Source organism: Stylophora pistillata, chromosome 14 (assembly GCF_964205215.1).
Source record: "Stylophora pistillata chromosome 14, jaStyPist1.2, whole genome shotgun sequence".
NCBI classification, from domain to species: domain Eukaryota; kingdom Metazoa; phylum Cnidaria; class Anthozoa; order Scleractinia; family Pocilloporidae; genus Stylophora; species Stylophora pistillata.
The window spans coordinates 16,118,255-16,145,981 of NC_142532.1; the positions used below are offsets into that span (position 1 = coordinate 16,118,255).

Below are 27,727 nucleotides of genomic sequence, written 5' to 3' on the forward strand. Positions count from 1 at the left end.
TAAGACTAGAAATTTACCGCGAAAACGTTCACTCAACGAATCGAGCTAGCGTGGTCATCCGGGGCTTAACGCTTGACCCAGACCACCACAACGTCACGCAAAAAAAAAAATCTAAGTCACGCACAATTCTGCGGTAACATTTATTTCCACTAATGCTGAAGTGATGTTCAGTACTCCGAAGATCACTCTCACTTTCATCTCCATGTTTGTTTCCCTAGTTAAGTGGTATTTCCCCCTTTACTGTCATCCTTTAATATACTGTGGAGACTTCGATTGACATCTTACCTGTCAACATCAACATCCATTACTGCCAGGTACCTCTGGCGAGCCGATGCTGTAGACTCTCCCCAAGCTTCTTTAACTCCTGCAGAGAAACCAAAGTATGAGCCAGAAACGCCCGCCTGCTGTTGAATGAACTTCTGATATTCCTCGCGACTCTCATACGTCACTAACGAGGCGGATGTGTCATAGATACCGTGGACGTTCATGGTATCAGGAACATCCAGGCCATCGTAGCTAAACGAGAAAGAGACACCAGGGTAGTTTGAGGTGTTTTAGATTTAAATTTAGAATTAATTGCTTAACGCAAGATCTCAATAGTTCCAAATATCAATACAATCGCCGAGCTTGTGAGACATATTTAAGGTAACAATTTCAACACTAGTCGCCAGTTGTAATTATCGCTCCTCATCGAACTCTCGGGTCGAGAGGTCCTGGTTCGAGACCTGGCCGGGTGTGTGTACTTTACTCACACAGCGCCTGAGTAGAAATGTGTTTGTGGAGGGAGGGGGTGGGGGATTTACCTCTGGATGGACTCTAAAGTCACCAGTGCAGACTAATCATGCTATGAAATTTTATGACTGGCTTATAATGGTTTTCAAACTTCAAATAAACCTACGTGGCTTTGTTGGCGCAGTTTCTTTGAACGATGCTAATTTTTCTGGATTCCGGGCTGTATTTTCCTCTTCCATCGAATCCAACTCCCATAAAAGCTGCACCATCGATCATATTCTGTCCAAGAAAATATTTCCAATCAAAAACTTTTAGAAATCTTCCACGACTCAAGAAGTAGTAACATAAAAAACTCATTGTGGTTAAAGGAGTTGTAAAAAAAAAAAGTAACTACCCCCCCCCCCCCAGAATTAATTCTAACTTGTTATTAAGGCTGATAGTTTCGAAAGAAACTGTTTGGGGCTGCGTCGATGGGAGTAACGAAATAATTTGGATATATCAACCAAGTTAAAATGGTAAATTGGCCACCGTAACGATTACAAAAGCTGACGTTTCGAGCGTTAGTTGACTGTTGTTTGGTTGAGGGGGGGGTGGGATGGGGTGGGGGGAACATGAGGTGCGCATTTGCTTCCGCTGATTTATAATATGTGTACATTTGTATTATTGATATCAGCCCAGGGATTCAGAAAAAAAGGCCAAATTAGTTTTAATAAACCATAAAAGGCTGAGGGTATTCACGGATGACGAATACTGACAGGAGTTTCAAACACGACTTCACCTTCATAAAGAATGTCGCAGGTTTTGTCAAAGAAAAACTTCATCCTTTTCAAGAAAGATTTATTTTATTCTCGTGCTACTCTTTTTCAAATTTTGATGATGTACCTAAGAGCGGAAAAACCGAAGGAATTTCAACGGAAGCAAATTTATCTTAGCTTGCTGCTCTCAATTGACTTGTAATAAATGTTTATTTACCTGGCAGACGTTTGACTTCCACTTTGCTGTATAGCAAGGATCAGTTTCTTTGTACCCAGTTCCCCAGCACCCGTTCATCAGCGCCGTTCCGAGGCCGGCAGGAAACACGTAAGGGGTCTCTCCTCCTTCTTTAGGCGATTCTTCTCCTCCTGAGACACTTGCATCGATGTGGTATCCAGGGGGGAGAAACATATCCTCGTTTTCCCATCCTTTGTCAGGAGTGATGTCAAGTTTGATCTATTCATGATAGCAAAAAAAAAAATATTGCCGTCATTTTGATCTAATGATACAACTAATTCTTGGCATGCAGCCAAGATAAAGTCAGATAGATGTGTATATATATATATATATATATATATATATATATATATAACTAAAATTTAAGAGCTATGAAATGGTTAAGTTTGTGGAAAGGGTAAGACCTTTCCTCGTCTATGTAATTGAGTAATCAATCGTAATTATCCTATTTCTTCAGCAATAATAAGTCATTTCCGAATTACTTTTGGCCTCTTTCTTAAACGAGGCCTGGTACTCAACCATGTGTAGGAAAACGAGTTTAATTTGCAAGTGAATAAAAACTTATTATCAGACAAAGGATGAACTACAGAACTTGCTTTGAAAGAGAGGCCAAAGTTTATTCAGAAATGGCCTTTTTCCTTATGAAAATGTGGTGGTTTGCTTTGAATTTTAATTAAATCTTCGCAGTGCTTTTCCAAGTTTGAGTCTCGTTATCGTGAACTCTCACGGACAGAGTGGAACGAGCTAAGAGACACACCCAGGCCATTCGGACCGTGTTATAGAGTCTTTCTTGATATATTTCTTCAGACCCAAGTACGAGGCTGCCATATTTTATCGTTTCTTCTACCTCGATGTTTTCGCGGAGAATTCCGAAGTAGAAGACGCCTAGTTCGTTCGAGTGAACCAAACAAAGGAAGCGAAATTGTTTATTTATGGTTCCTCAGTGGGTATACACCGATTTGACGTGATCAAAAATAGCTAACTTGGGATTCTTCTTAAATGAACAGTCATCCTTGCTAACCTCTTGTTTTCAGAAAATCTGCAGCCTTTTGCTGGGCGTCATCGATTATCTGCAGCTGCTTGTCCACAAGTTTCCCCGCCACCTCGATTCCTTTTTCAACCGCGGCTTCCTGAACCTTAGGGTTTGCCAACACAGCGGCAGGCCCTCGCTTAGAGCCAGTCAAATCTCGCATGTCAGACAATTCCCTTTTGAGATGTGTTTCATCTTTTCTGTTACTATCTAATAAAATGAATGAGGAGTAGTGTATAAAACCCCAGAAAGAATAATTTTGAAGGTTCGACTTTAACTAAAATCTTTAGATCGCTAGATGCAGTTCTTTACTGAGTGTCGAGGGGAAACGCGGTATTGCAATGCCTTCTTTTCTTTAATCCATTCAGGAATTGGTATTGGTTTAGAAAACTCATGTCACCCTCTTTATCACTTTATTGCAAAAATAAAACCAAACTGTGCACCGCTGTGTTTTCCTGTCACAGGCCGTTTGCTTGTTGCTGTTGTTTTTTTCTCTAGGTTCCTATGTAACTCTTTGTGATATTTCCCTTTGCTTTCTTTTGAACGGTTTGTTTTGATTTTGAGGATAATTAAGTTAGAAATTTGCCGTGATAAGTTGATTTCGCCATGTCAGAACTCAGGTATCAGAATCCCAGTACTAAATACATGAGTTTAACAGAAAAGAGAAGACCTCCTCGGGACCTGTTTCACGGGAGCATCACACATACAAAAATGCAGGTGGTTGTAATATATTCATTCGGGTCATTGAAATGTCACTTAGAAGTTTTTTTTTCTCCTCGCACATTTTTGGTGGAGAAAATTTTGAAAATAAAAGCTCGAAGCTGTTTTTCTCATAGTTGTAAATCATTTAAGCTATTTCCGAGAAATTGAGAGATGTTATTTTTCAACGAGGGATCTAACTTCAGACAATCGGAATTCTCGCTCCAATACTCTACTCCAGTGAATTGTGGGTGAAACAGAGTATAATTATAATAATACGTCCGTATATGACACTCGTTCTTCAGATTAGATCAGCTATTTTCGTCGCCTTGTTCTTATGCAGGACCGAGTTCATAAAATTCAAAATTTTTGTCAGTGTATTGACAGACTATTGAAACTTTGGTGTTTTGTCTTTATTGTTGTCCTGCCTATCAATACTGACATAGTAATTGAAATATATAATAAATATATAATAAATATATAATCAATTCGAATCAGTCTCTTTCAAAATGAATTCAACAGTGTGCAGGAAAATCAAATTAACAATTGTGTTAAGATGAATCGTACCTGGAACACGAAATGGAACTGGGTTACCTGTGGACGCGTTTGACAGCCCTGGTATTGCTTCATACTTGAATTGTTGGACATTTGGAAGAGCTGTAATTACTAGTTAAAAACAAGTTTAAAAATGGCATAATGTGAAAAAGTCAAAGAAAAGAAAAGAGAAATGGTAATCGTTTTTATATAGTGATTCAATGTAAAAAAAAAACAACTGATTACCGCTACGATCAACTGAAAAAAATAATCACGCATTAAAGAAGCAACAAACGACGAACTGAGGAGTTTCAAATGGTTCAGTCCGAGTATAATATATCATTACTTTGACGAAGAGATGACTGAAAATGTCATCGATTGTTACCAGTTAACCACTTAAGATCACTTTACTTTGGCATCCGTTACGCCCAAATTGAGACTTTTCGTATCAATCTTTAATTATTTTTGTAGGGGCATAATAACGGCGAAATTGTAGATGAAAAAGAAAAAACAAAACAAAACCAAACCAAAAAACTTTCGATACGGGACACACCGATCAACGGAAATAAGGTTTAGATTTATGAGAGACTGATGAAGCATACAAATGAGGAGCTTTTACCGAAACATTAAAACGAACTAGCATAGCCACAGAGGCAATCAATCGTTGCCACAAAAACATGGAAAATACTACTTGACACTGCTACAAGATGAGTCATCAACAATTTTCAACTGCTTCTGATCAAGCCCCAACTCAACAATTTTGACGCTATGAAAAAATCTCTCTTCTTGTGTGAACATGTACTTACCAGACGGTAAGAGGAATAACAAACGAATTCCGAGCATTATTTTTCCCTCCTTTCCTGAAATGGTAGAAGATAGTCTTAACAAGAGTTTCCTTCATTACACTGGGCGAGGATCACACTGCACTTGACAAAAAGTATCACATTGATATGGCCAAAAGCAAACATTTTCTTGCCTTTGCCCGTTTGTTCCAACCCTCGCTCCAAACCCGTAGGTTTTCACCTTATCACAAGCAGCACAAGACTAGAGGTGACTGGTTATGCACTGTGTCAATGTAACCACAAGCCATGTCAAACGTACAGCCATTGAACGTACAATTCACTTCTTCAACTCGACGAGATTACGACAGATAACTTAATAGATAAATGAATAAATAAGACCTTTTCCTTATACTCAACCATATTCATTTTCAATCTTAAAGCCTCCAATAACCACCTTTGAAAAGGGAGAGCCAGAGCCGATAATGAGCTGGAGATTGACATATGAATCATAAAAAGTTTTATGCTCTAAAACAAAGAAAAACCTTGACTCTTCCGCTTGCTTGTACTCAATTTTCGTATTTACAACAGATAACTTAATAGATAAATGAATAAATAAGACCTTTTCCTTATACTCAACCATATTCATTTTCAATCTTAAAGCCTCCAATAACGACCTTTGAAAAGAGAGAGCCAGAGCCGATAATGAGCTGGAGATTGACACCTGAATCATAAAAAGTTTTATGCTCTAAAACAAAGAAAAACCTTGACTCTTCCGCTTGCTTGTACTCAATTTTCGTATTTCCCGTGCAAAGAAATCCCGGGTTGACGTGAGCATACCTAAAAATATTTCCTGGTCCGAATTTGAGAAGATTATCAGTTTATCATTTATATCACCTTTGTACAATTAGTTACGGTTTTCTGAGTCAGGCAAGTTTTCGATGCGTTTGTGTGAAAAAGAAAGATCTGCCAATTCTATTCCCTTGATTCCAATGATCCTATTACTAATTCCCTTCACTGTCTGTCATACAATTCTTGTGATGTTACTTTGGAGAATTTGGTATTGGATCAACTGATAATCCCTCAGTTGATATTTTCCTTTATTCTCATTACATTTCGGCTTGATATTGTATTGATATTATAAGGAGAGTTAAAGGGTTAATAACACGTCTCTTCATTCAGTCTTCATATACTGGGCCCACTCGATAGAAGAGTGGCTGACAGTATCCTATGGATAACTCACTATCCGGTGGATAAGGAGTGTCAATAAAACGTACTGCGTTTGTGAATATATGAAAGTCGTATATTTGAACTGCGGTTAAAAAACGAGTACGAGAGCGATCTTCGCAGTAACGAATACTATTTAAGCAGTAGCGAAAATGAGGCCTGAAAAAAGAAAACTTTGGCCTGTACGGGATTCGAACCCATGTAGTACCGGTGAAGTGCTCTGCCAACTGAGCTAACAAGCCAACTGGGAGCTGGTCATTTTGTTAATTCGTAATAAAATCTACTGGATAGTGTTATTCATTCTCCCCTGAAACAACTGGGGCCTGAAGTGATAACTTTTCTATTCCCTGCATAGCCGGGACGGAATTCGGCTAAGCAAAATCAATAAACTTTGGTGGCAGACTTTGATACTTCTAAGCAGATAACTACACGCCTCACTAATAAATAACAGAGTTCTTTTGCGGGACAGTCAATAAAGACTGGGCCAGCAGTTTCACTAGCATCTGACATACAGCACACAATTTGCAAATGAAATCAAAGGTTGACCTTTCATAGTTTCAACACGTTTTGGACAAGTTAAGATAACATCTTGTTGATCTTTACCTATAATGATTTAAAGTAAACCCAATTCATTACATCTTCACTTGTGAAACAAAGGCATGGAAATTTTAAGGATGCACCGACCTGATTTACGCCCAGGGTTATCTGATAAACTCTACAAAACAGAAACTCAGAATCTTGTCTCAATTATGTACTATCATGGGATATTTTTTTGCGCGAATGACAAAGGGCCAACGTTTAACCACAGCTTTAGAAACTTTTTACAATAGGCAATTTACAGTATCAACACCGCAGTTGTTACAATCAAATTACTTGGTTTTACCAGAAGTAGACAAAGATAAGGGAATCGAGATATCAATGATTAAGCCATCATTGATTTATTTCTCTATCTATTTAACTGTCATACAAAACTTATCCTTTATGGTCTCCGAGACTAGCTGTCTTTACAGTACTAGTAATAACTTGCCATCTTCTGCGCGATCAGAATTCTATAAATACAGATACTGTTACAGAAGTTGTGTGACTTGTATAACGAGGCAACAACATCCATTAACACAGCGACTGCTGAAAAAGTCTAGCTTTGACAAAATAGCCTGGGTTGGTAGAAAAATTTCAACTAGAAAAATGTTTTGAACATTTCATCCTTTACACTATAGACGAAAACTACTGGGACTTTCTTAGTGACTTTAAGGTCCCAAATGTCGTCGCAAACGCGCCCAAGATATTTCTTGTAACGCGGGTTTTTATCTGCAATGGTTGCAACGCTGGCATCGAATGCGTCCTGGCCTGCATCCAGTTCCAGCATTCCCGACATATAGCGTAAAACACTACCAGGCAGGTCAACCTAGGAGAAAAAGAAACAGGTGAGGGAAAGCAAACATGTTTTTAATTGCGACGCGTTTTCTTGTAGTATCTTCTGTTCTCTTTAGAGTTGCATTTTCTAAAACGATGTTTATCTTTTCCTCTCTAACATCGACAAAACGTAAGGCAGCCATTTTGAAATTTAGCGCCCCCTGGTGTTATTATCACCCCGAAAAGGGTGATTATAGCGAGATGTAACGCAATACTCGACCACTCAAAGCGAACGATAATTTGGTTTTCTTAACTGAGTTGATAATATTGCGCAGATGAGAACCAGCTCCCAGTTGGCTTGTTAGGTCATCAGTTGGTAGAGCACTGCACTGGCATCGCAGAGGTCATGGGTTCGAATCCTGTACAGGCCTGAATTTTTTTCAAGTCTTTATTTCACTATTGCTTAAATAGTGCTGCTCACTGCGAAGATCGTTCTCCTATGCGTTTCTGTAACCGCAGTCATTTCAAATATACGATTCTCATATATTCTTAGCATTTGATAATCTTAATTGGTCGCCGTAAAGAGTTTCCAAGGCTGACGTTTCGAGAAAGGGCTAACGCTCAAAACGTCACTGCTTTAGAAAATCTTTACGGTGGCCCTAACTCAGTTGATAAAACCGAATCAACTTGAAATACCCGCCACCGACGCAGCGTCACGGTTTCATGAGAGACTTACCCCCTTCATTCAATCATGGTGTAAGCTTCTTACCTACAGCTAATCTTTGGGATATCAAAGGGCTAACGCTCAAAACGTCACTGCTTTAGAAAATCTTTACGGTGGCCCTAACTCAGTTGATAAAACCGAATCAACTTGAAATACCCGCCACCGACGCAGCGTCACGGTTTCATGAGAGACTTACCCCCTTCATTCAATCATGGTGTAAGCTTCTTACCTACAGCTAATCTTTGGGATATCAAAGGGCTAACGCTCAAAACGTCACCGCTTTAGAAAATCTTTACGGTGGCCCTCACTCAGTTGATAAAACCGAATCAACTTGAAATACCCGCCACCGACGCAGCGTCACGGTTTCATGAGAAACTTACCCCCTTCATTCAATCAGGGTGTAAGCTTCTTACATACAGCTCATCTTTGGGATGTCACGCAATTGTTGCGTGACACCCAGAACATCAACTGCGAAGTAAAGTACACATTACGTAGCACATCGTGTAGATGGGAGTGCCAACGTCCTCAAACTCACCGCAATAACTTCCACAGCATTCTTGGAGCTGATGTGCGTCAAAAGAGGTTTAATCTTGGACATCATCAAGCTTTCGTATCTCCTCTTAGTGTTCCAGGCCCACTTCTCCTGGGTGTTAAACGAGACTTTCATTTCCGGAACAACCGGAGAACTCGTCTCGTTACTGCTTTGTGTGCTAGCGCCCTTATTACCCTGGGGTGCAGAGGACTCTGTCGATTCAGGCTTTGAAGAGAACTTCCCTTGAAGATGGGCCACAAGTTCCTTTCTCTTTACGCGAGACTCTTTGACACTTTCTTTGTCAAAAGATCGCACCTGTGAGATAAATGACTAAGCAGTGACTACAGGTAAATATCAAAATTATATTATGAAGGGAGGATAGGCTTTTTTGACAAAATACAAATGAAAACGAGAAGACGACGAAGCTATTCTTTTTAGTCTCCGTTCTTTCCATGACAAGACTATGTGAGACGTATGATAAACACCGGCTTTTTCTAACTTATTAGTCCAACGTTCGATTTTAGAAGCAGTTAACGTTTCGCAGAGAAAATTTAAGGGGACTATTCTAAGTTTTATACAAACTGAATGCAACTCTTTTTGCAAGTTTCTCTTCATGCAATTTTCTCTTCATCCGTCTCCTGCATCTATTCATTTGTTAATTTGGTTTGGCAGGGGACGTTAAAGAACCCACTCACGAGATTACTGTGATGTGGTCTGGCCTGTTTACTGGGAATTGGGGGGGAGGGGGCATCTTCAAATAAGTTTCCTTCGACTGTTTGTAAACTGCTGATGCAGTCCGGCCAAAGTCCCCCGAAAAGTATTATGATGCGCATTTGATCATATCCACATGTTAATTTGCGCAATATAAATATTAAAATCTTATTATTATTAAATTATTATGCAGTTCACATCAATATTTTCCATCCTGTTAGTATAGTTAACCAACATTGCATATTGTTTCTTTTTCATCTTACCCAGTTTTTGTCTAACTACCTTGATGAAAAAGAGTAGTTCAGTCACCGGAACGAAACAAGAGGCATATGACGAAATGATCTTCCTCAGTAAATTACGTTATGAAAAGCAGCAGAAAAAGAAGCCTGAACAAACCTCGCACAATTCGCCTTGAGTTGCAATCTGTGGCTTAGTTTTGAACTCAGGTGATAGTGGCGCACAGCTGCTACAGGTTAAATCACAGTCCGAGCATATTTTTAATTTTTTTGGCAATTGTTTACACTACAGTTCGCTGGCAAAGATCATTCCGTCGGTTATTATCATTCACAGGTCGAACTCTGTGTTGATGCATTCATCGGTGAAAAGCGACCAAACAAACAATCTAAAACAGGCGAAGGAATGTTTTCAGTCTTGAAATTGTAGTCTTGCAATTGTACTTTTGAAATTGTACTCTAACTTGCAATTTTAGGCTTGCAATTGTAGTCTTGCAGTTGTAGTTTTGCAACTGTAGTCTAGCAATTGCAGTCTAGCAATCGAAGCCTGATTTCTTCCAGGCTTCTTTTCTGCAACTGCTAACATTGCTGCCTACCTACGAGTACCATCTCTACTCTCTTTGCTTGATTTTCATCCGCAGGTCAATAAAATTCTTTCAGTTACAAGTTGTTAATCAAAACAGGCAAAACAATAAGAACCATACTTTGGACAGACGCCTGTTTGACGAAGTGTATTACAGGAAAAAACCCTACCATACAAAGATACAATAAAATTTTCTCGCCTAAAAAATGCAACAGGCTACTTCGGGAGAGGATTCGTTTTTTTCTTTTTTAATTCACTCACCCTCACGCTTTCGCCCTCCTGCTCTTTCAATACCACCATATGTTGAATTCCACTTTGTTTACAAAACTCCTGCTGCTCCTCCAGAGATACCATGTCTTTTGAATCATAGCAAATGTTTGCTTTGATGCCACATTCCCACAAATCATGTGCAAGACGCATGCGCTCGGCTTCCATTCGGTTACGCCCAGCTGAACAGACCAAGACATCATAGGGACACAGATTGCTGACGTCTTTGTCTTCCAAAACAGCGGCCACAATTTTCTCAATCGCGATACTGACACCCACCGCTCCATGGGAGGGGTGAGTAGCTTCTCCTCCCCGGCAGAATTCTTTTATCAGCTTATCGTATCTTCCTCCAGCTGCTAAAATATCCACGCCCCCTCGCTTCCGTTTCCGCCTGTTTGCGGCTACAAACTGGAAAATCAAACCTGAGAAATGCTGGTAGTTATAAACCATAGACGTGTTGACTTTCACAGGAAGATTGATCTTGAATGTTTGTACGTGCTGCGTGATCGCTTCCAGATCGTGCACAATTTGTCGCGCAGTCTGGCCGACCGAAGATTTTCGCTTCATTGTCCCGATCAGATACTCGCGTAATTTATTCACGGGGCCTTCGAAGTTTAAGAATTCGCATAGTGCCGTCGCTGCGTGATCACTCAGCTGCAAACTTTCAACAAACTCATTAATCTGAACATTTCGGTCACTCTCACTGCGAATTTCTTTCAAAATTGCCAACAGTTCGGCCTGACGCTCACCCGATACACCTATAGAAGTCAGATAACAGCCCAAAAGAGCTCCATGGTTCATCCTGATGTAATAATTCCGCGAACCCAGCGAAGGAAACTCGTTTATTATCTCGAATACCGTAAGTAAAACCTCAGCGTCGGGCACAAGGTCTTCCGACGAGCTGGTAACGATATCAAATACACAATCGTAAAGTTCCCTGGGGTGGGCACCCAGAATCTTCTTATCACGATACACGCATCCGATGTCAAACCTTTTCATGTTGACGACCCCATTTCGAGCGATATAACGCGCAAACGGTATCCTGAGATCGAAAGGGAGCGTGACAAGCGTGCCACTGTGGTCCATAACGCTAACAGCAAATTCCAGCTGTTCAAATAACTTCGTGCGCGGCACAAGAAGCGACGTTCTTAACCGTAGCGCGCCGTGTCTTAAAAACACGGATTTCACGCTTTCGTGAACCATTTGTTGCACAAGGATGGCATGTGGTGAAACCGGTCCCGTGAAAACATCAAGATCGTAAGTTATGTCTTGAACTGAAGAAACGCTTTGCGAGAACATGGCCTTCATCATACGCTGGTAGCGAGTAGAGTTCGTTGACGCGAGCGTATGTTTGAGCACTTCGTCCAACTGACCATCTTCAATCTTAGGCGGCACATACTGGCTTTGAAGTAGTTCTTGAGAAGTAGGGCGTTCCTCGGGGGTATGTTTGAGGAGCCACTTGAGGACGATCGTTTGTTTAGCAAGGCCCTTGTGATCAAAATCACTCGGGAAGATGATTCCTTCCTGATGAAGAAAGAGATAGGACACAAAAACAGATAATGAAATCTGCCATAAAAGCTAGAGAAGAAAAGATCGACGACTTCATTGCCTCTACGACTTTTTTGAAAACTTGGAATATTCTTTAGCTTAATTAGTTCCTTTTCAAATATAGATAAAAAAGTGAATTTATTACAACAGGAGAAGCAAATTCGCGTTGAAACTTTTGAAAGTAGATCTCAAGAACGCCATTTTTGCTATTTTGATCTCTTCTTGTGGACGAGAAAAACTACAACCTTTTTATAAACGTAACTAAGCATTTAGTTCAATAACCATGTACGTACCGTTCGTAGATTGCCCAAAACTTTGACCCTCTCCATAGAAGTTGTTAAAGGCTTGTAACACATCTCAAAGAAGATAATCCCCAAACTATACAAGTCAACCTTTTGACTGTACTTCACTCGGCCGCCAGAACGTTTTCCCAACTCCGGAGCGACGTACAGCGTCGTACCAACTTTGCCTGTCATACTTTCTTTAGCGCTTGAGTTCATCTTCGAAGACTCGCCATTAACAATTGAATCTGGGCACTCAGTGCCCATGCCTCCGCGTGTCATGCCGTGCGTAGTTGCAAGGCCAAAGTCGCCTATTTTGATGCGACCGAGAGAATCTAGGAACAAGTTTACGGGCTTAAGATCCCGATGAATAATGCCCTATTCAGCAAAGAGAAAAAAAAATGAAAATGAAAGAGAACGTTTTGCTTTCTGTTTTACCCCGAGCGTGGAACAACGAAACATCTGAATCATCCACGTTCTGATCCACTATCACTGTTCTTACGAAAACCCTATGGTGAGCTTCACCATTGCCACGTTAACTTGGGACAATTATTAATAAGTGATCCACCTTGGAAAAATCTGTGCAAACTACATCACGCAGGTCCCATATTAATTAAATGCTTGTGCATCACCTGTGTGTGAATGTGTACCAGGCCCTCCACGATCTCTCTAAAAAGCCTCCAAATTCGCTCCTTATCTTTATGCAAGCCCTCGTCAATGAGGTTCCTTAAAGTGCTCTTCTCACAGTACTCCATCTGGATGTACAAATACTGTAACCCAGCTTGTTCTGTACTGGACTCGCTTCCAGTCTCCTGCCATTCCACTCCGTCATCAGAATCTTCGGACTTGAAAAAAAAAAAATGATGACCAGTAAATGTCTGTTCCCGAAGTATCCCATCACGTTTTGATCGCGTGCCTCAGATAACGTATTCTGTGCGTGTAACAGTTGCTAAAACGTACCCTGCAAGAGATACTCTTAAATTTCTGTTAGCCCCCTGCTTCTTCAATCAACTTATGAGAATTCAAAGTAGGAAACTGCAGGAACATAACAGTTGAATGATCTTTTCATATCAGCGTTTGACATGGGGGCTCCACAAAAACATTCAGCGTAGTTTATCAGGGAGACCTTGGAATACTCTTAGCAACCCACGTCTTAAAACACTTCCACATTCCTTGATTTGCAAGGCCATTCCTTTTAAATACTTAAAAGCGATGGGTCGTCACCCTTATCAGACGGAACGAGAATGGCCAGAACTACAGCATTAAAAAGGAAAAAAAAATAATAAAGAACTGTTTTTTTAGCAGTTACTTGTTGGAAAAGCGCCATCGACTACAACCCAATTTTCTGTGTTATTTTTTAAACCACCTCACCTCTGAATCTAACAAGTCTCCAAACTGAAGAACCGACGCATCAAAATTTCCTGTGAACACCACCCCTTCAGACGACTCAGACTTACTACTGAAGAATGACACACTGTGACTCTTGGATGACGTTACTTTACTTGGACTTCGAATCGATTCCTGCGAATCACTTGAAGACGAATCGGATCCATTGTTCCCCAATTTTTCATCGTCTTGCCACCACGATTCTTCTATGTCATTTCTACTACCTCTTACACTCGGTGCTTCGATCTTATTGAATTTCATAAGACTTTCTTCTTCTGATGGCATGTCTTTGGGATGTTTCTCGTCTGCCGTTTGATCCTTTTCCTGCTGCTGTTCTTCAGCGTTTTCGATCCAGGAATTGTAATATCTACAGAAGGGAAAATGTAACTGTAAGGATGGCAGTGTGAATCACGAATGGTAAGCGGGTCGGACTCGTGTTTCGGAGGTCCCGCGTTCGAATCACACTGTAAACATTTGTTAACTCTTCGAAAATAACTAACCAATAGCCAACTCGTTTACCTACTGCCTACTGAGGGTTTCAGAAATCACGCCAAATTTTATTTAGGTTATCTGTTTACGACAATTAAAACTGGTGAACTGGGTAGAGAAGCAAAGTTCACTTCATTAAAAATACAGCTCTAATGCATTCCTACATTACACATCAGTTTTATAATGCATTGCATTCTATGGCCCTTTAAAATCGTCCTAGATTTTACGTCGTCAAAAGTTCCTCCCTACGAGAACCATTTTACCAACTCGATGCAACTCTTCTTCTAGAGCTACCAATAATTATGAGAGCTTGAAAAACCACCGGCTTCAGACTAAAAAAAATAGGCACTCGCTTAAAAGAGGACCAAATGAAATTCACCCTCACTAAATAATTACCCCCATCGGACTTTCTTTACTCGCTCTCCTTTCCTTGGAGTAAAATATTTAAGGCTAGCTAGCTGGGATGCAGTTGTACCACACAATATGTTAACTCAGTGGTATTTTTTCTATCATTCTTAATTCAGCTTTCTTTAATTTCAAATCTCCTTCTTTGCGTCCAGTTTTTCGTTGTGTTTGCGCGTTCCACGATAGTTTGTCTATACGTCTATACGCACGATTTGTGCGTAAACGAAAACTCAGTCCGAAATGATTTCATTACATGCTTACCTCACAACATTCTCGTGATTCAGCCGGCTGATCAGTTGTACCTCACGCATGATCCTCTTCTTAAACTGAGTGCTCTTTGGGTTCAAAGGAATCCGCTTCACAGCGTAAAAGCAGTTGTCCAGCTTATTTCGCACCTAAAAAAATAGATAATGCGTAAATATAATATAAAGATTAAAATTGAGCGGCGTGGGAACTTCTGGGGTCTTTCTTTATTTCATTACCAAGCTTATCCCTATTATATTTTTAGTAACACGGGGTTATCGACTTTGCTGATCCTTGCAGTATGCCATCGTGTGTCACATGTTATGCTATCCATTGTACTATGTGGCGGATTCCGAATGTTCTGTGATTTGATTTCTCAGTCATGAGGCCTTAAGATGTTTTCTTTGTCCCAAGTTCGAGAAAAGACCAAAAAAAGGCAGATTTCTCCATAACAGAATATTGTCGCTCTTTATGTTTTAGGCGATGAACATAACACGTCAAGAAATTAACATATTAAAAATTATATATTTGAAATCCATGATTGTGTTGCCATTGTGCCAAAACAGCTATGTATTCCAAAAAAGGTACGGCCGATCTTGCCAATGTATGGTAACCAAGCCTTATTTAGATCTCGATTTTACAGTGTTTTCGTACTCGTCCTTGCAAGTCAAATTGACACAATTTACAATTTATCACTTATAGAGCGCTATTTACAATGACAGATCAACAGCGCTTTACAATCAATCCTAACCCGCCCATCCCACCCTAGGGGAGGACATCCATCACACAGTAATCTCGTGCGTGGGAAATTAACGTCTCCTACCCCTAACCCTGTAGGAAACGGGACCTCCATTTATTCGTCCCTATCCGAGAAGACTAGAATATCTAACCATTTCTTGATGTCATAGAAAGGAAGCATATTCTTCTCAACTATTTTAAGACCTTGAGTGTTGGTCCGGCCGGGGCTCGAACCCTCGACCTCCCGCACTACAGTCCAGCGCTCTATCCATTGAGCTAACCGGGAGTATACCTTAATGACATTTCCAAAACCTCCTTTTCCGAGAAACTGCAACTCCTCAAAGTCGCATTTGACTCGAGATTTTCCGGGAACTCCCGAGAAGAATGAGAAGTCGGGCACAGGTTCATCGCGTTCCGGTTGGTCAACCAGGTATGATGGCCCATCATTCCCTGCGTTTCCATCGTTTCTTCCACCTTCATTTTGACGGTTCGCTAAACCGCCGGATATAACTGGGGTTAGGAATGAATGTTCGCGTAGCTGAGATGCGGACCACCGGTTTCTTTCCTCGGTCTTCAAGCAACTACGAAGAAGAAGGATTATTATAACATAACCAAAGTAAAGCGCGCGCTCTGATTGGTCAATTTAGCGTCCCCCATTTGCCCGTGGGTGTACGCTGGTGACGTGAGCAAATGCAAAGACTATTTTTCCGCGCGCGCTTGTTTTTTCTGGTCGCGTAAGATTTGTTAAATAAAAGGGAACTCTTTAGCTACAATGTATCAATGTTATGTTATAAAACAAATGGTACACACCACAGCGTACACTATTGAGTTATGGATGCACTTGGGAGGTTTGCTAAGCACTCAAGAAGCTAGAGTCGCTCTCGGCTATCTCCTCGAGCGACTCTTACGCTTCTTTCGTGCTTAGCAACCTCCCGCGTGCATCCATAACTCAATAGTGTACGCTGTGGTGTTTACCATTTGTTAATAAAAAGTACGTATACATATTAATCGTTGTGAGTCATTTTCTTTCGTGAGCTACGTCACCACCATTTCTCACAAGTTGTGCTAAGAAGCTAAACTGCCATTGCAAAACAGTACTGAATTCTTGGAGGTTGTTATGGAGGAAAATGAGTACACTCTGATAGAATTCAGGTTTATCACTTACTTGGAAAGGAAGTCTCGTAGTTCCGGCGGCAACGAGGCAGGTATTTCTTTCACGTCTCCAATGATTACATCTCCGACAGCCAAAGAGAAAACGAGCAGGCCCTGACGGAATAAAAAAATTCACCTACGTGAATGTGCCGATTAAGAAATGAATATGAAAGCGATCTTCGCAGTAATGAGCAGTACAAACTTGGTTTTTTTTGTCCGGCCTTATTTTCACTACCGTCGATTGAAAGTACTGCTCATTACTGCGAAGATCACTTCAAAATCCACAGTAATCATATATGGTTTTTGATATATTCACGGTCATTTTTTTAACTTGTTTGTCGTGCTTTAGTTCATTTTTCCTATCTTCTGCGTGGAGTTAAACCTAACCCTAACCCAAACCCTAACCTCCGCCCATGGTTTTGCTTGCAGTTTCGTACTGTTTGCCCTTTCGCCTTTGATTATCATACGCAGTACTGAAAGCTTTGTTCAATAATGAATATGAAAGCGACCATTGCAGTATTGAACACTACTCAAATAGTACTGAAAACAAGACCTAAAAAGAAATTAAGGCCCTTACGGGATTTGAACCCATGATATCTGCGGTACTGGTGCAGTGCTCTACCAGCTGAGCTAACAAGCCAACTGGGAGCTGAAATGACTGTGAAACTAGGTGTCACAGATAAACTGTGTCATTCAAAAATTGAAGATTGGGCTAAGGAATAAAATAGAGAGATACCTATGGTTTTCATAGGCTCACGATCAAGATTTCATGAATGTATCCCTTACCAGACTGTAGACATCTCCTTTCTTTCCATAACGAGAGGTTATTTTGTTGTTTTCCTCTGCAGCGTTACTCTGTGAATCTTTCACATTCCCACCATACACTTGGTACAGATCCGACAGCCTGAAATATCATTTGATCACAATAAATTTCAGGTCTGCAGTACGGGAACGTCCTAACTCTTGTAACAACTAAGTTGTTTCTTCGGTGGACGTAAAACTAAACTGACCCAGCCCTGGGCCTCCCGGGATAAATATAGGTTGCTGGCGTTACGGGGAACCGTCATAGGCGCGACCATGAGGGGGGTGGGAGAGGGGGGTCGGGAAAGGGGTGCGGAGGAATGGGTAGAGTTAACCTTGAGTTTAGAAGAATGCCCCAATGAGTCTATTTTCTCTTGCTCCAAAGCTTCCGTCTCAAAAGATACATCATCTATCATATCCATTACGTACAGAAATATAGAGGGAAAGTAAAAGCGCACTGAGGGAAAAAAAAAATTCAAAACTAAGATGTTTCTTAAGGTAAAATCAGAAGTGATATCACAACCGATGGGATCTCCTGATAAAATCTGAAAGTTTTTAATTAACTCTATATCTTTTGCAGGAATTTGTTGAAAAAATGTTCCTTCCACTTAACGAAAGACGAGTTGAATAGACTTAAATGGTGAACCTTTAGTAAGAATAGTCAACAGTTCTGCATTACGAATTTTATCAAATCTACCTATTGAAGAAAACCCACCTTTTCCCAACACTGTAGTCAGCCAGTCGTATATTTCCGTCCGAGTCAAGACGGCAACTAGATAACTGCAAACGAAAGGGACGGAGTTAATCTAGAGCAACAGGCGTCAGGCGATTTCATGGGTAAAATCGATGATTTCAAGAGGAATGTGTCATGAATTAATAACCTAGCATCTCTCAGATTCACTCACCCTCAAGTCCTTATGGACCACAGCCCTGCTGTGAAGATAGCACAGGGCTTCCAAAAGTTGCTGAGTATATTCTCGTAACTGTGCCACAGGCAGCCCTCCTTTCCTGAGGTACAAACTGAGATCGCCGCCACCAACATATTCTGACAAAACCTAAAGAAAGAAAGGAAATATAAAAAATATATATTAACTATTTTACTTAAAAAATAATACAAGGCGAAAATAAGGCATAATTCTGGGGATTTACGCACGGGTAAAATTTCCATAACAAAAGTGGGGAGAGGGGGTCCGGTGAGAGAAAACTGTACTTATGGTTGGAGCCAATTAACAAATCCAAAGTGATTTAACGTGGTTTGTACTCTAATCGACAACGACAATCGCCATCACATTCCGCAACAAAGAGTACTCGGCTGCGCTTCATGAGTCCACAACATTTTAATACTGTCTTTGTCAATAAGAATACAGACCAAGCAGACCACAAGCTATTTTCGTAAGCGTTTTCGGGCGTTCTAGTGTGGACGATAGGAAGAAACGCACCAAATATCATGTGTTTCCGAGTATCATGTGTTTTCGAACTCAAAAGTTTGGATGGGGCCGATATCAAAAGTCGCATACGGTGACCTCTATATCCGGAGTATACCAAATTTCAAAACCATTTTCCTCGTGAACTAACTGGAGAGGTGAGATTATTTTAAAATCAAGGGTAATATGAGAATAAATCAATATTTATTATAAATTAAATACCTGGACTTTGACTGTAGGAGATTCTTCCTGGACATCAACGGCTAAATAATGAGTAAGGTTTGGATGACTGACGCGGTTGATGAGGGACAAAGCCTCTTGTTCGATACTGAATACCTAACAGTAAAAATATTGTGCAAAAAATATTATGTATTTTCGATTACGCTGGAAATCTGTAATGTTGCACCGTGTGACGATTGTTTTAGAAGGAAAAACCCTGTAAAGGGACAGGGAAGAAAAAAACAAACAAACAAACGAGATACAAAAGGAGCAATTCTCACGTTAGGCGAACTGACTAGTTCCCACGTCATATCGGAAAGACTGTTATCGTGTTAGTTGTCACCTATGTGTTCTTACTTCAAATTAATCACAAGGAAAAAAAAAACATGAATTAGTTGAATTAATAACCAGACCTGTTTCATGAGTCTTGTTTGTGGATCTTGTTGCTGGTTTTCAGTGATACTCGGTGTGCGTCGCATCTGAGGTCCTGCATGAAGTGACGACAAGATCCACTCACACATCACAACCAGATCACCCATGGTGATGTCCATGCCACTATAAACTTTTGAACCAGAAGATCCCTGCCCTGCAACACGAACAAAACAGCCTCGACTTACGCTCTTTCCTTGAACAAGAATCCCTGAAAAGTCTATCTTGCAAGAGTCGGACGATCACATGTACATGCAGTGTTTTCACCACCTAAATGGTGTACCATCCCCTGAGCAGCATTCAAACTACCAGTGAACTTAGCTTTATCAAACTTGCCCACATCTGGCCGCATTTTCGGCAGTAGAAGCGAGGTGACAATTGCGTTGATCTAAAACCAATTTCTCTAAAGTGGGAAAGCTTGACAAGATCTTTTGTGAAATGCCTCTTGGTAGTTGTCCAGCACGCACCCGTGTTACGTGTGTATAATAGCGTCCTGTTTAGGCTAAAGCACACGTTGGTGGCCACATGATATACACGGTTAGGTAATGGTTTGTCATGAGCTTCAAGTCGAGAGGTCCTGGTTCGAGACCTGGCCGGGTTACTCTCACAATGTCTCTCTACCAGCGAATTGTGAGGGAAGCTAATGAAATGCTGGGGGGTAACCTTACGATGGACTAGCATCCCATCCAGGGGGGGGGAGTAATGATACTCCTAGTCGCTCCATTCCATGCTCATTGGCACTGATGAGCCACTTGGCTCAAGTACAGACCCTTGTCGCTCAAGAAGGGAAAACATTTGCCCCTCGGCCATGACGCACAAAACTCCTGCCCTCGGTCCATACGTCATGAACTTGAGCCAAACACTGTAGTTTCCCATCTGCCCCTCCCCCCCCCCCTCCAACTGAGTCAGTAATAGGTAATGGGTCAATGTCAATACCAGTATCATTTACCAAGGCATTTTCCACAATGCACTATGTGCCCTCCTCTGCTAGTGAAGCGGATCACTCGTGTTCCTGTGAAGGATTCATCACCCAGTCTTTCAGAGCTCCGCCTTCGTCTCATGACATTGTATCCAGAAGGCATTCCCTCTGCCTTTTTGGGCGAGGGGGCAGCTTGCAAGGGTGCCACGGAATTTCCAGATTGCTTTCTCTGAACTGGCACTTCCTTTGTTGGGCTGGTGTCAGGATCTTTCGTCTTTGCACTCTGGGCTGCCGGATCTGTCTTAGTGTTCTTTTCCTATTGATCAAGCAAAGCCCACATAGTTCATGAATCAAGCCTAATAGAGAAATTTTCAATTAAGTGTCAAAAGTCATCCGGGATTAATACCTGTGAACTAGCTCTTAAGCTAAGCGTATTTCCACGTTAAATAAAGTATGTAATACTATATATGTATGTATTTATGTATGTTGTGGTTCAAATTTTACCTTTGGTTTAATTTTTTTTAAACTGGTTTAGAATTTTCAAACTGGTTTAAAATTTTTAAGCGCACAGCTCATTCGTATCTATTTGATGTTTTACATGTAAAATTTACTCTGAATAACATAAAGTTGTGTTTTTAAGGTGTCCACATTTTAGCAAATGTTCATTTTACTGGTTGGAGTTAAGATTAGGGTTTGGGTTAGGGTTGGGGTTAGGGTTAGGGAATGTATTGTAGCAGTGTATTCAAGTAATAAAACCTTGAACTGTTTGAATAAGTCTAGCTCTTTTTTTTCTTTAAAAGTACTAAAATAATGTTTTTGCAACACATAAATTTTATTGTTGAGTCTTAAGTAACAAGCAGTACAAAATTCCTTGCAAATTTTCCTAGCAGAATGATTCCATTTTTTCAGTTTTCTTTTAAATTCCTTTCCATTGTCAGTGAGAATCATTTTTGGGAAACCATAATGTGTATCAGTACGTTTTTATGGCTCTCAGTACTTCATCAGCAGTTTTGTTTACAAGTGGTGAAACATAAACATATTTGGTGTGATGACCGATGATATTAATCGCCCAAGTATGAAGTTCTGTCCCGTTGCATGGACAGTTTCTGAAATCTATTATGTCTATCTCAACAAGAGAAAGGAAATGCGGAGACTGAAGGGGCTTTTCTACCGTTTTCACACTACTAATAATAGATTCTTGTTCAGCGTGAAAACGACATGAAGCAACAAACAGGCTGATTACTTTACTGTTGACTTCACTGTAGTTATTGTTGATCCATTTGCTGGATATCTGTCTTCCTCGGTGATTTATGAGTTTGTGTGCAAGGCTTAAAACGTTATGAAGCTGTCCTTTGGGGATTACTTTCTTTTTATCTTTCGTTACCAGCGAATCATTTTCATAGGACCAGTTCTTTCGCTTGATTGTGTCCATCTCCCATTTGGTCATTTGTAAGTAGGTTTGTTCTCCTAAATCTAGTCTGAGGGACTTTTCTGTTTGCTGTTTTAAATATGTCTTTGCCTTGTCAAAAAAACTGTCGTCGATAGACAAAGTTACTAGCGATTCATTTTTGGTTTGTTCCGCTTTGAAATCGTGTAATTTTTGAAGAAAAATTGCTTTTGAGACGCATGAGTTCTCTGCCATTTTTTCTTTTGAAGTCCAAATTTGCATCAAAAGCGCATGCGTGTAAGCATACGAATATATTAATAATAAATTTGACCAGGCAAAGTGGAGCCTGGGACTAATAAATTATAATAGTGTAAAAAGTGGCGAGATTGTCAACGAAATCTATCGTCGAAAAGAGTAAGGAATAATACGGTGATGAGAGATAACGGAGAAATCTCGTTTTTTATCTGACGTCCTTCTTTTCAGAATTCCCCCGTAAAAAGCCAAGCGCCATTTTTCAATCCACACCCCAAAAAATGAATGCCCTTTTTCAGACCGTTGATTGAAAACTGCCTTACAAAAATTAAACTGGTTCAAAAAAATTGAACTGGTTTGAAAAAATTAAACCAGAGGTAAAATTTGAACCACAACATGTATTGCTTTCACTTTACTTTGCCCTGTGATTGGTCCAGAAAACTCGCGCCACTCTCTCAGTCAATCAGGTACAAACTGAAACCAATCACGACTTGGTCGCCTGCGTTTTCCCGTGTCTTGGACAGTTTTCTTTTTTTATACATTTGAGTTCTTATTGGCTCTTTCGTGTATTTTCGTTTCTTAGGACTGGCCGTTCTCGTTATCTTGGTCTTTAAAACATACAATCGAAAAGTACTCTAAAATAAAGCTAACACTGACAGTACCAACAATGCAATCCTTACTGGAATAACAACAGTTCTCCGTCGTTTGCTCTCTTTCATAGCTTCATCTCTCCTTTGTAGCTCTTCTTCTATCTCTCGTTCCTAGAAATAAAATAAATTATAATAGTAGCGGTATATCATCGGCTATATCAATGAGTTGATAATTCTCACTTTACTTTTGTCAAATTTTTTTACCCTTTAACCCAAGAGTGACCAAGACAGAATTTCTCCTTACAATATCGATACAATATCACGGAGACAAGTGACGAGAATTAAGAAAAATATCAATAAGGAGATTCAATATGAACAAATTCTCCAAACAAAGATCATAAAACTTGTATGGCAAACATTAAGGAGAATTTATACTCAGATCTTGGTGCTGAAAAAGTTATGTTTCTATACCCTTATTGAAAAATGATCACACTAATGCCAAAAATTAATGATATAGATGATGTTTACAAAAAATGCAGAATAATCCTTAGTTTATAGAAGCTTTGGATATTTGAAGATAAATTCTTTGATTCTTGCCTCATTTTCTTCTCGTTCTTTCTTAGCTTCAATTTCCATTTGCAATCTTTGGCGCTCTGCAGCTTGGATTCTCTCCTCTTCTTTACGCTTATCAGCCATCATTTTGTCATAAAATGATAACTGCGGTTTGTTGTGTTGGTGGAGACACGTTTGAACATGATGTGCTAATTGCAGAACCATCACCTGCATGGCAGTATATGAAATTTAAGTAAAGCAAATGTAATAATGACAATGATAAAATCAACCTGTTTGTTGGATAATGTAGGGATATTATAGGGAGAGGTTACATGTTAATCACTTCTGGGAGTTAAGGAGTTACTGTATAAAAAAAATACTTACACGTAGCTAACAATACATGTGCGATTTCCAGTATATGTGACTAATTTGAGAGAGACTTAAAAGAGAGATTGTAGTAGAGAACTAGTATTATGCCACGGAAGGTTGCAAATGCTGAACCTGTTTTAATCATACAGTTACATCACTATTAAGGTGGCCGAACACAGTTTTCGCGCGCACTTTTGCTGATGCAATTCAGCGCATGCACAAGGATTGCAAAAAAACAAATATGCCGTCAACAGAGCGGTCATTTTATTTACTCAATACGAATCCGCACTATCTGTGTTATTTTTCTCTATAGTTGGCACAGTGTATTGAGGGCTTTAATCTTTAATTTCAAAGACATGTTGGAAAAGTAAACGGTGCAAAGAACCCAGCAATTCTCAGCTTTTTCGTCATTACCAAAAGAACCCAGTTAAATGCAGCACATGCATAGTAAGTAAGAAAATTGCGATTTCAGGAATGGAAAATTGCTTTCTCGGAAATACGCCTATTTCTTGAGAACCACTCAATAGATTTTCACAAAATTTGGCACTAAAATACTTTAGGAAACTAGTAACTGGAGTATTGAAAATAACTGATTTTTAACAAAGGAAATTCTAGATAATCGAGGGAACCTTCAACAAAGGATAATTAAAGACCTCTCAGTTAAATTGTTAGCAAAATGGTGTTAACTTGTGAGTATCATTACGAGCTTGTTGCATGCAAACTATAAAGAAAATCTAATGACTAGATTTTCTACAAATAAACAAAACCAATTTTGAAGGCCTGTTTATATTTATTCATGTTGTCATGGCAATGGCACATACGTCAGCTCAAAAACAAAGCTTGCATTGTCAACTTGCTTGCTACCAGTTTTGGTGACTGAGGTTAAGGGTTTTAGAGAAAATGCTGAAAGAAACACAGGTATCAAAAACTGCGTTCAGCCACCTTAATAGTAACTTCGTTCACAGAACACTGCACTTCCCCGTTACCACAAGGATTTAGCAAGTATGGGTGAAATCACTTCCAAATAGTACAAATCTGAACAAAATTGTAGATCAATGATGAAACTGTCAAGCACTGAATGAGTTTAACATAAAAACATAAAAGTATGGTACACATGTAGCTTACCTCACCAACAAGATCAGCAGCCATCTTACGAAGCTCATTTTGAAGCGTACTGCAATCTTCCTCTGAAATACCTTCAGCATTACACAGAGAGAGCTTTGGACTCCTAATAATGGCATGGAGCAGTCAATCATGAATACAAGAATCGGCAATATTTTACCTTTTCTACCTTCCCAGTCTTCAGTGGTTGTCTTTTCACTACAAAACTTTGGGAAATTCCCATGATATACATTGTAATTTAGAAAACAAAATAAGAAGTGGGAGTTTGATTTGTTAATCACGAGCATGATTACAGATAAAAATGGAGGACACTGAGTCATTTTATCAAATAATTGATAAAACTATGACAAAATTTGATCTAGACAAACTCACTAAAACCAAAACAAAAGAAGGAGTACACTTTTTTTATTATTCATATGACTCAATAAGCATTATGGAATACAATTTTCCATGCTCTATAACAAGAGAAAACTTGACACAGGATGTTAAAGAGCTTATAAATCATGAGCTGATCAAAGCAAGTGATTTATAAGAATTCCAAATGTTCCCCAAACCTCCCAAGGAAAAAATATGTTCTTTCGCTTTATGACATAACTGGTTACACGCAGGCTCCAAAACCTGATCATTTATGATTAAAGAGTGACATAGTAATAAGAAGTTAGATGCCAGTCACTCTTAGAGTAAAGAGGCTAATCTGGGATCCCTTATGATCCATATATTGAATATTGTTCAGTTTTTTCTTCTCAGTTCTCTAACTCCCTTAAAATTGTAAGCAAAAATAATTAAAAGGAGTCTGTACACTTGCCGATTAGGATAGTCTGCTCTGTACTGAATGATCAAATCAACTCTGGCATACACCTCCTTGGCCACAACACTTTGCAGTGGAGTCAACTTCAAACAAACCTTTGGAGGTTCATCAGGCTTTATAGAAAGACAAATAATAATTATGTTACTTTGTAAATGCAGGGTTTTCAGTAAGAAAGGTAGCAACACTAAAACAGTGTAAAGTTAAAGGAGGACATAATGAATATCAGCACCACATTAAAACAAAATAGTCAGCCCTGGTCAATTTTGTAATTTGGCAAGAAAATTTTGACCCAATTGCCAAGGACCTTCAATTTTCCTGTGCCACTAATGCTGTCTCTTGTAATGAAGTGTCCAATAAACCTTGTTCTAGAACTCCTAATATTTTCATCCTCATTTTTTTTTTTTTAAACCCTCTTTGCATCAAAAATAATGCCAGGATTCTAAGTATCTCTAAGTTATTTAAGAAAGCTAATGAGGACCACTTAACTTGGACAACAAAATGAATTATAATGCTTTCGCTGCAATTTTAGAATAATATTAAGTAAGTTGTAGGTTAAAATTATTTTTAACTAAGTTGACTTAACCCAAACATCAGAATGCATATTCTCTGTACTGTTGTCCATACATTTTCTGTGACACTACTGAGGAGAATTAAGCTAAAAATCATGAGCTTTTAAAAAAATGCCATTATTTCTTTAATTCTCATGAAACTAATGTTTGCTTTAGCAGTTATACATGTATTTTAGTAACAAACTATGTCTTAGTTCCCCTTACAGATTAGAGTTTACCCCGGCATTAACTCCCAGAAGCAATTTATTGTTGATACTTCTCTCTATAATATCTATACATAATCCAGGGAGCCAGGAAATGGGAATTCTCAAACTTATCAGGTAGAAGTTGTTCCCTTGATCAAACACCAAATTCTTATAGCTAATTTACAAGGAAATGTGTAGCAGCTAGAGAGGAGAATTTAGCAATCAGACCTTGGGTGCTAAAGGGTAAAAGAGAGGAAAATGTTTCACTAGTAAGTTACTACTGATATGCCCAACCACAACATGCAGAACACAAACCACTTTTACCCTACTTATTGCAAAAAAAAATAATAAAAAAACATTACTATTTCAGTCACAAATTTTCTTTCCTGTAGCTCCTATCAGCTTTAAAAGTTTACAAAGATCTGGAAAAAACGAGGGGTGAAGCCACAGGGATGACGCCTCGCAGAGACATAGAGCCAGGTTGCTCAGCAAGACCCAAAAAGAGCGGCAAGCATAATTGATTTGTCAGCACATATGAAGAGAAAATGCGGTCTGAGCTTCATTTCTTCTATACATAGTGTTATAGATGGGGCATCCTAAAAATACTAGTCTTTGAGACTTTGAAGATCGCCAACACGCTGTAAAAGTGACATATACAAAGATGTCTTGATATCCCTTCCGAAGAGACTACTCTCTGATCTTGAAGTTGGCACAGTTTAGTCAATCAGATCGAGACGAACTCCTGAGTATTTTTTGAAAAACTGAACCTAAGGCGCTGTATATGATTCATCGTTATGATTTAGGAGGCAAGATCGCAAACAGCTCCCTACCGCTTATGGCGAGCCCCCAAGACTTCATCTCTAATAAGTTAACTTAATTTGACAAATCAGATAAATTACCTTTTCTCTCAAATCTTGGAAGTCGTCCATGTAAATAGCTTGAAGAGCTTGCATTTCTTCTTCCTGTCGTTCGATGCAACTTTCCTCCATTTCAAACAAATGACAATCCCGTAAAGAAGATATTTTTTCGATACAACCTCCTCAGATCAAATGCCCAACATCAGGCCAATACTTTAATTTCCTTGAGACGATTATAAACACAGTTTAGCATTTTGCGGTATTCAACCACAATTTCCAATCTTTAGAGAAATGTCTTCTTTGATACTTATCGCTTCCTTTTTCGCATTCCAGCTTCAGAATTTACCCCAGGTTTAAGCGCTTTTAAGGCAATAAATGGAAACTGATAACGCACACACGTTGTCAACCCTTGTTTACGTTCGATTCAAAAGGATCTGGTTACGAGATTCCTTTTGACCAATGAGAACTCGCTTTATATTTCCAATCACATGACAGGAACATGTCTTTCTGGAAACAAAAAATCTCTATTTTGAGATTACTTTCCTGGAAAAAGTAAAAGTTAACCCTATCAAGAATTCATATATTTCGATCAATCATTAATTTTCGAA

General features: G+C 39.5%; 2 protein-coding genes across 3 annotated transcripts; both read right to left on the reverse strand.

The window, feature by feature from the left end:
- Positions 1 to 281: 281 nt before the first annotated feature.
- Positions 282 to 6,388, reverse strand: LOC148716814 (uncharacterized). Of its 2 annotated transcripts, none has more exons than XM_088744896.1 (4): positions 2,744 to 3,016; positions 1,705 to 1,941; positions 899 to 1,011; positions 282 to 516 (listed from the first exon to the last, which is right to left on the reverse strand). In XM_088744896.1, exons 2-4 carry the CDS (start codon positions 1,894 to 1,896, stop codon positions 282 to 284), a joined length of 540 nt encoding a protein of 179 aa, XP_088601022.1. In that variant the 5' UTR covers positions 1,897 to 1,941; positions 2,744 to 3,016. The 2 variants fall into 2 exon arrangements, with proteins under 2 accessions (XP_088601022.1, XP_088601023.1); XM_088744897.1 differs by lacking the exons at positions 282 to 516; positions 899 to 1,011 and adding exons at positions 4,046 to 4,117; positions 4,792 to 6,388 and having other exon boundaries at positions 1,849 to 1,941; positions 2,744 to 2,962.
- Positions 6,389 to 6,520: 132 nt separating this feature from the next.
- LOC111345702 (eIF-2-alpha kinase GCN2) lies at positions 6,521 to 27,521 on the reverse strand. Its single transcript, XM_088744894.1, has 20 exons — positions 27,162 to 27,521; positions 25,506 to 25,621; positions 24,704 to 24,806; positions 23,255 to 23,437; positions 22,748 to 22,828; positions 20,459 to 20,744; positions 19,494 to 19,666; positions 19,084 to 19,197; positions 18,343 to 18,492; positions 18,153 to 18,217; positions 17,423 to 17,540; positions 16,650 to 16,750; positions 15,777 to 16,065; positions 14,765 to 14,898; positions 13,595 to 13,976; positions 12,856 to 13,068; positions 12,236 to 12,601; positions 10,389 to 11,918; positions 8,604 to 8,915; positions 6,521 to 7,396 (listed from the first exon to the last, which is right to left on the reverse strand). Exons 1-20 carry the CDS (start codon positions 27,249 to 27,251, stop codon positions 7,169 to 7,171), a joined length of 5,034 nt encoding a protein of 1,677 aa, XP_088601020.1. The 5' UTR covers positions 27,252 to 27,521; the 3' UTR covers positions 6,521 to 7,168.
- Positions 27,522 to 27,727: the final 206 nt, after the last annotated feature.